Source organism: Melanaphis sacchari, unplaced genomic scaffold (genome assembly GCF_002803265.2).
Source record: "Melanaphis sacchari strain LSU unplaced genomic scaffold, SCAv2.0 Contig75_pilon_pilon, whole genome shotgun sequence".
NCBI lineage: Eukaryota > Metazoa > Arthropoda > Insecta > Hemiptera > Aphididae > Melanaphis > Melanaphis sacchari.
The window spans coordinates 1,502,261-1,513,382 of record NW_020271537.1 but is presented as its reverse complement, the minus strand read 5'-3'; the positions used below and the strand labels follow the sequence as shown (position 1 = coordinate 1,513,382).

General features: G+C 25.5%; 1 protein-coding gene across 1 annotated transcript; it reads right to left on the bottom strand.

Moving 5' to 3' along the window:
• Positions 1-2,087: 2,087 nt before the first annotated feature.
• LOC112601174 lies at positions 2,088-9,762 on the bottom strand. Its single transcript, XM_025348642.1, has 4 exons — positions 9,657-9,762; positions 3,032-3,190; positions 2,577-2,747; positions 2,088-2,305 (listed from the first exon to the last, which is right to left on the bottom strand). Exons 1-4 carry the CDS (start codon positions 9,741-9,743, stop codon positions 2,147-2,149), a joined length of 576 nt encoding a protein of 191 aa, XP_025204427.1. The 5' UTR covers positions 9,744-9,762; the 3' UTR covers positions 2,088-2,146.
• Between the last annotated feature and the right edge of the window lie 1,360 nt (positions 9,763-11,122).

Genomic DNA, 11,122 nt, shown 5'->3' with positions numbered 1-11,122 from the left:
GAACACGTGTATGTATGTCTGTAACATGGATTCGTCACTAAAAACTCGGGTGGTCACCCATCCGAGGCTAGCGACTCCGACCGATTCTTGACTTCAGAACACATTTGTGACTGAGGCCAATCACCGTGCCTACATCAGGTCACTATCTAAGATTTGTTTGTTAGATAAGAATATGCAGAACCGGTTGTTGGATATTCTAGATACAAATGTGATATTTTTGGGAGAGACTATTTTCACAATTGCTAACACATATTCTTTTTGTGAGATGTTGTCAATGGAGTTGAAGACTATCACCTGGTCTCTCGATGGCGTTTTATAGTTTGCGGTGATTGTTGCAAATGTGATATCACTTTAATTTTGTTGTACAATGTTCATGTTGTATATGTTATTTGAAGCCATGGAAACCGGAGGATAATTGAATACGATGTGGTTGTTATCGATATTACTAATGGGTTCATTAGGGATATAGGAATTATGCGTTGTAGATAGAGAGACGGAGGTGCTGTGATTAGCGACCGCGTTATCGCTTGCTAATGATGTACTTGGACTGGATTGTTTTTTTGTGTTTTGCTTATTAAGCTTAATTGGCGATGTGATATTTTTGATAGACTTGATTGCAGATTTGTTCGTTGTATTTTTTGAGGTATTTGAGCTGTTGCACCTATATTTGGAGGTTTTATCCTAGGTGAGTGCCCTTTGGGAGAGTTAGCGAACATATTGGGAGTTTTATGGACAAATAATGTTCATATTACCTGAATAATGGAGACAATTTGGATATGCTATCGGAAGTTTGATAAAGACTGACTCGCAATACACACGTGTTAAACGTTGGTTGAACATGTACTGTAACTAATTTCTACTTATATAACAACTATTAACTCTATAAACGTATTGTATTTATATAATCTTATAAACATGGAATTGTAAGAAATTGCTTTACAAAGGAATTACATATAAGTCTATCATAGATCTAGGCATCATGTAGTCCAACTTAAACAAGAAATAATATTATTTTTTTAATAAAAAAAAAAAAAAATGAAAAATAAAAATAAAATAAACCAGTGATATCTATAATAATTAATAACACAGTGTTATTAAAAAAGTAAAATGTCTTATGAAAACGTTAAACTAAAAATAATACAGTTGTTATGAAAAATATCAATACAAATTGATTAACTTTATTTATATAATTATAAGCAATTTATAATATTTTGGATAAATATATGTATAGAAACTAGAAACTAAAAAGTTGAATATCGAGTATACCATCTCTCTATGACCCCCCTCCATTTCATATATAACTGTCAGTATGTTAACTTTTGGATTACTAACAAGTGATCAACAAAACGTTCCAATTTGAAATTGAACAATGAACATTGTTATTATTTAATATAATTAATTGGTGTAATAAATAGATTTGATGAAACACGAAGTTATTTATGATTATTTGGAAAATTTTTTAGTCAATATATTTTTAGCTGTTTTTTATTGTTTCTAATGTGTAGATTATAATGTTGGTAAATTGTCACAGATAAAAATCGATACTTTGATTACAATAAATAAAATACTATAGTTTTGTATTAAAGTGAAGAAATTATTAAACTCATTATCTTGTAAATAATACAAAATCATTATTAATAGTATGGATTTATAATTTTCACCAAATTTTTCGAGAAAACGTGAATACTCAAATATCTTAAAATAAACTAAAGTATTAATAAAGGCTGTTGACTATTTATTAGTGAATGATGTGTACATAATTAAATTAATATAATATATATATATATATATATATAATTGTTGAGTAAAAATAATTAAACTGTATGTGATGTGAAAAAAAGATAATTAAATAAAATCAAGTACAATTATTGGGAGTTTAATATTAAAAAATACCTATTTCAACAAAAATATATTATTTTCATTTTTATTGAATTAACACTGTTTAATTTTATTTTAAATAACTGTATAATACCATCCTACAATGTATTGTAATCTAATCTTTACTATTTGGAACTTTATTGATGCGTAATTATTTTTACAAATGTAAAATTGAAATAATAATATTGTCTTTGTTTGTGCTTTATAAGTGATACTGGGTTATAATTTATAAGTTTAAAATATTACATAAATATTGAGAAATTATACATTAAATAGGTTTAATTTCTACAACAAAAGAATAGCAGCCATACATTACTTTTTTTAATGTATAATAAATTAGAACTTTGTATGTTCCGTAAACAAATGCTTTTGGAAAATTTGAGTCCTTTATTAATGATGTATCCATGCCAGAAGCTGTGTATATGCCCTAAAATATTTAAAGTATACGATTATTTAATATTATTAATGTTTACAATAGCATTATTATATAATCAATTTTAATTTAATATAATAAATAATGATCTATAATAGTATTCAATTATCATATAAAAATTAATCAAATAAAAAAAAGACAATTTAATATCGATTATGCTTGATGCATAATATTAACCAAGTTAAATTTGATTAAATTTTAATAGTTATTTGATAAAAATATACTTAGAAGTTCATATTATATAATTGTGTGTGTGTCATTATACCGGAGGTATAGGACATGTGGTATTCTTATGTCCTATTAATCCGTTCATCATAGGGGTCCATGAAGCTCCCATTAAATTCTTGAATGCCGTGCAAGCTTTAGGCGATTTATGGAAAAAAGTATTGTTTTTCCAAGTTCCATCTGTATCTTTGATAGAAAAATTAATTTCCAACTGAGAAAAAAAATTGATGGCTTAATATATTACTATTAAAAGAGTAACATAATTTTATGTTTCAAATGAAGCAACAAATAAAACAATTCGTGAATGTTTGCGTTTAGACACTTTAAGACATTTCAGTCCGGTTGTCATTCAGAAAGTCGTAGTATATAATGTTTGAAGTATAAAGTAATCTTTGTTTATTTTAATTTTTGTAGTTGCTATGTCAAATTACAAGTGTAAGCTAAAAAACAAAAAAAAAAAACATATTTTATTGATATTAAATTAGAGGTACTCACAAATAAAGAGTCGTCAAATGGAACGCTGAAGTTTGAGTATCCTTTGATATAAGTCGCATTGGCTTTTTGATTACGACTCAGGTATAAATAATGCCGTATTTTATAATTTCGCGGAGAACTGCAATCGCCAATCTCTTTGAAGACAATATTATATGGACCCTAAACAGGAATCTATTAATTATATATATATATATATATATATATATATATATTGTATTCAAAAAAATAAAATAAAAAAATAGTTTAACTAGCATGCTATTATGAAAACTTTGTTATGTATTTGTTAAATATTTAATTACAACTTCAGTTTTTTAATTGAACGATAAACATATTGGTTTAATAATGAAGTGTATTTTCACAGTTAATTTGTTTATACTATTGAATGTCATTATGATATGGAGCAGAAAAAATACTTCTATCTCCAAATTTTAGGATAGTTTTTGATAGTAAATTTGGAAAATCAGATAAAGTGTTAAATAATATTTATCGAGAGAAAATAATGAAATACTATGTCCATTTTTAACACATATTTGACCAATATGGGAAATTCAAATCCTGTTAAAACTAACTCAATTACTAATGAAAATATACCCATAACTAAACCCAAATATCTTAGAAAAATAACTAAACTAGAAGTTCTGAAAATTATTTTTGACATGAGAGGTGATTCATCCTCAGGTAAAGATGGAATCTCAATAAATACAATTAAAAAAATAAAGGAATATATTAACGATATTCTAGTACATATTTTTAACACAATTTTAGTCGAAAGCAGTATACACGAATCATTCAAAATAGCTATAATAACTCCTATACATAAAAGAGGTAATAAATCAGATATTTCGAATTATAGACCAATATCTTTACTAAATGTCTTTTCGAAAATATTCGAAAGAGCCATAAAGCATCGTTTTTTAAAATATCTTGAAGAGAATGAAATTCTTCCACCATCGCAGTATGGTTTTAGAGAAAATATTGGGACGGAAGATGCTCTAGCACAACTCTCTAGAAACATATATACAAATATTGAAGAAAATAAAAAAACCCTGGGTATCTTTATGGACTTAAGTAAAGCTTTTGATAGTATCTCCCATAATCAACTACTAAATACTTTCAAATCCATAGGAATAGTCAATACATCATTTAATCTACTTAAATCATACTTACAGCATTGAAAACAACAAGTCAAAATCGTAAATACTCTGAGCAATGAATTGGAAATTGATATTGGTGTTCCACAAGGCACTGTACTATCTTCCATTCTGTATATTATATATGTAACTGAACTAGGAAACTTAAAATTACACGGTAAATTATTTTCTTACGCTGACGATACGGCTTTAATTACATCTGATATTAACTGGGAAAAAGCGATCCAAAATGCAAAGTCAGACATGTATACAATAAATGAGTGGTTTCTAAAATACAATTTGAGGTTGAATTTCGCCAAAATCAAATACATAGCTTTCTCCCAGGACAAAAAAACTCAACCTTATATAAACGCGCTAAAAATACATAAAAAAAACTGTAATTTTAACAATAATGATACTTGTGAGATGATTAATAGAACTGATAGTAGCAAATATCTAGGAGTCACTATTGACTAACACCTAAAATGGGATGTTTATGTAAATAACTTAATTATCAAAATGCGTAAACTCCATTACTTCTACTTAAATGCCAGAAAAATACTTGACAGACAAACACTACGAATAGTTTACTTTGTCATGACGCAGTCTTTACTACAATACGGCATAACAGCCTGGGGTGGTTTAGGGATAGTTGCAAGTAACTAACTATTAATAGCTCAGAAAAGCATAGTAAAAATAATTCTCAACAAACCAAAAACCTTCTCATCTGAAAACCTGTTCAAAGACTTCAAATTCTTCAATGTTCAACAACTCTTTCAACGAAATTCAATATACTACGTTTTAAAACTAAATCTAATTAATATTAAACCAAAAACCTACAATACACGTCAAGAAAAAAATATAATAGTTCAAACTTATAAAACTCTAAAGACAAGTAGACACTTTGTTAAAGTAGGTCTTGATTTACTTAATAATATGCCACAACATATATCAAACTGCAAAAATTACACTAAATATAAACAACTTGCTAATAAATGACCGATAAAACGTACCTACGAAAAATAATTCCCCTATTTATGTTCTGTATTATAATTTTTATTCCGCTTTATCTTATTTTGTTTTATATCATTTATTTTATTTGTTCGATTACATATTTTATCTATTCTGTTTATTTATTTATTTACTAACTTGTTGATCTTTTAAATATATAATTGTTTATTCTAAAATTGTAAATTTTTTAAACTATACTCTAACCACTAAGCTAACATTATTTAAATTTAAATTTTATGTATGTACAAATGATTATGAAACTCCAATATCACCAATACGAGGTACTACCTCAGTGGTGAATTGGGCCAACCAAACAATATATTATAACTATATATCACTTTTTGCATGAATTTACTTAATATTGAACAATTTGAAATGTAATTAATTATGTATTTACCTATTTGTTTTGGCCAAAAAATAAATCTTTATCTTTCTTAATTTATATCCAAAAAATATAAAACTGGATCGTAAATTGTTACTATAATCATTATTCTTGAACGTAGCTGTTTTAAAGTTTATTTTTGTTATTTTTATTTTATCATATATGTTAAGAATTATTTTTTCATAATGAATAAAGAAAAAAAATACAATAATTACTTACCTATATAACTAATATACAAGTACTATTCGTTAGATAATATAATTTTAGCACTTTAAATATTTTTAATTACACCAACAATTATAAAATGATAAAATAAATAATATTGTTTTACCATTTTTTTTTTTTTTTTTATATGTATATCAAATCTTCAGATAGTGTAGAAAACTACTATTAAAAAATAGTGATCTAAATAACCGTACTAGTTTATATTTATGATTATAAGTTAATATGGTAATTTACTAATAATATGGCTAACTGGCAATAAATACTTTGAAACACAAATATTTTGAACAACATATTATTACATTTTTATTTTAAATATTCATTTTTCTAAGATAATTATAAATTTTCATGCAGTTTTATAAAAATCTATTTTTTTTGATAAATAATTTATTTTATCATGCTAAATTTTTATTTTTAATCCATATCTTATTAATATTTTATGTTAGTTATATGTCAATAAATATATATGAGCTGTTATAATTTAGAATTTATAGTGCTTATAGTTAATTGTTTGAAAGTTTCTAATTTATATGTATATATATATAGACATTAAACATTTTTTTTTTAATTTTTATAAGAAATTTACAATCTATTCTTGATTAGAACAATAAGCAAATGTGACAAAGGTAGTTGCATTTGAGTATTTTGAAGAAAGAAGCCATCCATTAGTGACACTACATATTTTGAGTAATGATTTTTTGTATGTAATTAACAGTTTATTTATTTATTTATTTATTTTTTTTTTAAGCTAAATTAATTTATTTTTCTGATAGAAGGTCGTGACACCATCTACGCTTAAGCCGCCTTGGAGGATTACCTAGAATATATAAGGTTGATAATTTTTTTATAAGAGGATTAGGATGAAACGGTAGTTTGATATAAAACATTCGGTGTTTGTCGTTTGCGCATCATTAGTACTTCAGGTAAGACATTTGATTGGTCGTTTGCGCATCACGAAAATTAAAAATAAAAAGGTTACTTACTATAGTGACATGACATGACCGGATGATACACCGATTAACATATAGGTTACGATAATATTAATAACTGATAACTTATGAGTTATAAGTTTAGGAACCACAGTTGTAGATTCAAGTGGAAACAAATATTAAAATGAATGGAGAGTCAACCCGCTTAAAAAACAAAGAAATAAAAAATATACAATTCGTAAACGAACATTATTTTAAGTATACGAGTGGGGAAATAAATCGACAACAATTTTTAAGTATAATGAAACACAGGTTTAAACATATTTAGATTATATTTAAATTTAATAATTTTGTATTTTTTTTATAAATATAAATAATGAGTAATTTATTAGCAATTTATAACGAATCTAATCTCATAAGATGATTAAATAATATGGTAGTATACGTTCAAAAGTATTAATTTTTTTTTTTTTTGTTTTTGAATATAAACGATTATTTTTGTATACATTTATAGTTTTGTAATTATTGAAATCATAATTTACGTAATAATAATTAATAAAAATTTTTATTTTATATAGGAAAACAATCTAAGTCTTTTTTTAACATTAGCGATGTGCAAACGGCCTAAAAAAAAGGTAATTGGTAACAATAGCGATGCGCAAACGTCCTACACCCGAAACATTTTGCTTCATCGAGTACTGTTTTAATTTTTAGATCATTATGAAGTGTAAGATTAGAAACAAAAGGAGGGGCATTTGTTATTTTTCTTAGGGAAATATTTTGGAAAGTTTTAATTCTTTGTATGTTTGACTTTTTTGCGCTACCCCATAGCTGGAGCCCGTAGGTTCAGATGGACTTGAGAAGGGTTTTATATATTAACAATTTTATGTTTAGGTTAGTATGTGTATTTCTGTGTAACAATGAGATTAACATGCGTAGGCGATTGTTTAATTGTAGACCTTTTGATTTTGTGTGTTGGGCTCATGTTAAGCGACGATCTAATAATAGCCTTATAGATATTTTACTGATTGGGAAGCGGGTATTTAAATTCCATAAAGAGTAACCCGGAGAATTTCGGTTATGGTATTTTTGTAAAATATACTTGACATCGTTTGGTGAGAAATGTTCAACTGGAGTAGATAGGGGAAGATGTGTATCTAGAAACTGATTAACTGAGTTTACAGTGGCATGATTGACTATGTTTTTAGGAGGTTGAAATGTATTAATTAAATGAGTCTTAAATAATTCTGCTTTTTCCGAGTCTGTAGAGATTAAAGTGCAGTTATTTATTTTAATCGGGATATTGGTAGATTTGTATGTAAGAGCTTGTTTAGTAGCCTTCCATAGACTTCCATCGTTAGTGGATAGATTAGATAAATGATTTTCAAAAGAAGCCATTTTGTGTTTAATGAGAATTTTTTTTAAATTTATTTGCCAGGCTGTTGTATTTGTGTTTGTCTGAAGGGAGTCTAGTCCGCTGATACTGGGCTCTTGATCTACGTTTTTCAGCTATGACGAGTTTTATTTTTAGGGGAGTTGGATTAGTTAAATTGGGGAGCTCATTTACATTAGTAGATGTCCACGCAGCTGTTTGTATGCAATTAGTAAGATCATTAATTGCTGTATCAATATCTTCTGTAGATTTTAATTTCACATTTAAATTAATTTCTTTATGAACAAGATTGTGGAATAGAAGCTTATTGGTGTGAGAATAGAATAGTTTAGGTGGTTAGGGACGGGTCGGTAGGCAAGTATTTAAGGTTAGAAGTATTGAAGAGTATGCAGAGTTTAGATCTAAAAGGTTTTCAATAGTATTAAATATTCTATTGGGTATTTTTACGACAAAGATGTCCAGAATATCAGGATTTTTCTTTTTGGAAGTTGACCAGTATGTAGGCCCAGGTGGGGCAATTACTTTATAATTATTATTTGAGACAAAGTTATATAAGACGAGTCCTCTAGGGTTATTGGTACGACATCCCCAAGATTGATGTTTAGCGTTGAAGTCTCCCCCAATTATAAAGTTGCCCTGTTGGATTGTATTGAAATAGTCATTTAATTTTTGGCTAGTTATTTTATGTTTAGGGGGGGGGGGATATGACATTAGACATGATACTTATTAAATAAAAAAACTCCATTATTATTATTTAATTATTTTGGTTTTGATGTCTAAATTTTTTAAGTTAATTTGTTCACATGTAGAAAATTATCTTTATAGTTTGTTAATAAAAAAAAGTAATTAATTAAATGAAATTAAATTTGCTAACTTTTTTTTAATTAACAAACTGTTTCTCATAATTAATCTTAAATAATATTATATTTACTGTACATTAAACTATGTATAAATGTTTATTTTTAGTGTCATATTATCTGCATATTTTTATCTGGTTAGGTTAAAAATAATAATATTGATAGTATGGTTTACTATAAGATATCAAGAGAGTATATGCTAACGTAAAAAAGATTTTACCATACTCTGACATTCACATTCAATAAAATTAAATATGGGAAAATCCATTTTGTTTTTTAAAAGCATTTTCAATTTTTTTATTTAGAATGCCTCTATGATTCCCTATATAATTTATTACATCGTTCTATATTGAAAATATTATTACTAAATCTACACAGTCACACAATCATATCTTCAAAATTTAAAAACATGCATAAAATTATCAAAATTAGATTATTTTCACTCAAGTTTGATGTGCTGTTTCTGTTTAATATTTTATAATTTACCATGTTTTTATATTAAATTTAAATTTAAGGTTAACCTGATTTTCTTTTATAGATATTTGTAATTATTTTATTGACATTTATATTTCAATAATTTAAAGTGCGAAAAAATGACCTTTGTGAAAAATATGTAAATATTATTAATAATGCATTTCGCATTATTTCCTCAATATTATTTTTTCAAAATTAAAATGTAATATTAAAACGTATTCACTTACGATTGGTAATTGAGAAAAAATATTAAGAGCACTCAATCCAATGCACGATAATAACAGTGATAGTAAATTAATTAAAAAAAGATTCATTATGACAAGTTTAAGTTTAGTTTTTCACTGAAACAACGATATCAAGTATAATATTTAAATAATATATAAAGCACAAAGATATATTTTCTAGTTTGTTTTCATGAAAATAAATAACGAATGTAGTAATTTGTACCTATTTTATTCTATCATGTTTTTAGGATAAAATTATCTTGATTGGTATCGGGTTTGAAAATTGTAGTTATTATGTATGGCATTGTGTTTATCATCATGTTTATTTCTCATAGATAGTTAAGTTAATTTTCCATTGTCAATTGATTATACTTAGTTGCACAGATATAAATTTATTCATATGATAAAAATCAAAATAAAGTATTGTAAATTTGTAAAAAATTTATATGTTATGCCTAAATTCACGAAGAAAAGAAGAAAATCTATGATAATAAAAGTAACCATTACAAACTTATTTTATAATATGATAAAAAAAAAAAAAGAAAAATGAAGTAGAAGTATTATAAGTACTAAAGTACGTAATTTAGTTATGGTTAATAAATTATTTATGTTGTATTATTAACAAGCCTAGAATTTTAAATTTAAATTAGGTATCATAAAGTAGAAAATATAGATATATTTCAGAATTTTTTTTTTAAAAATTGAATTAATGTAAAACATTTATATTTTAATAAACAATAATAATTATGTTACATAATCTTAATACAGATTGTGATGATTTTACTTGTCCTGTCTAGTCGAAAAGTTGAAATTGTATGATGATAAATACAAAATATGGTAATTTATATTTGTTCTACTGAATATAATAATATGTCTCTCACATAATTATTATGTGAATAATTAGAAATACAAATACATCAATTATTTCACATTACTCCAAGGCCGGATTAAGAATTATCTTTTGGAGCCCGGGGCTGAAATTTCATGTGAGCCTTTTTGACAAAATTATATTCTAATTAAATAACTAACATGTATCTAGATAAAATATACAATACTAGAGCGTTAGTATTTTTTAATGATTTGATTAATAATAATTTCATTTTGATTTAATCTAAAAAAATTTATGAGTTACATCGCGATGATTTTGATTTTATTCATTGTATTTCAATTTTAAATATTATTTTTTTATCTAATCTAATAAGTACACAACAATAATAAATTTTCAGAAAAAAATATTATTAGAGTTCATGTGCTCTAATATGATTGTCACAATACATAGTTAAATTGAAATACAATTAATGAAAATAATATTTTTATAGCTGGATTAAACACTAAATCTTAGCTTTTGAACTTAATTTTTAAATAAGTTACGAAGATAATGATATTTTATCGTAAATATTATGAAAACAATTATATCAGAACCTAATACAGCATATTATAAAATATGATATAGCCATATAGAGTCAAAA

Coding starts and splice junctions, on each gene's coding strand:
- LOC112601174 (XM_025348642.1), bottom strand. CDS start 9,743: ATGAATCTTTTTTTAATTAATTTACTATCACTGTTATTATCGTGCATT. Junction 2,748..3,031: donor CATTTGACGACTCTTTATTT/GTGAGTACCTCT, acceptor TTTTTTTCTCAG/TTGGAAATTAATTTTTCTAT. Junction 2,306..2,576: donor CCACATGTCCTATACCTCCG/GTATAATGACAC, acceptor TAAATATTTTAG/GGCATATACACAGCTTCTGG.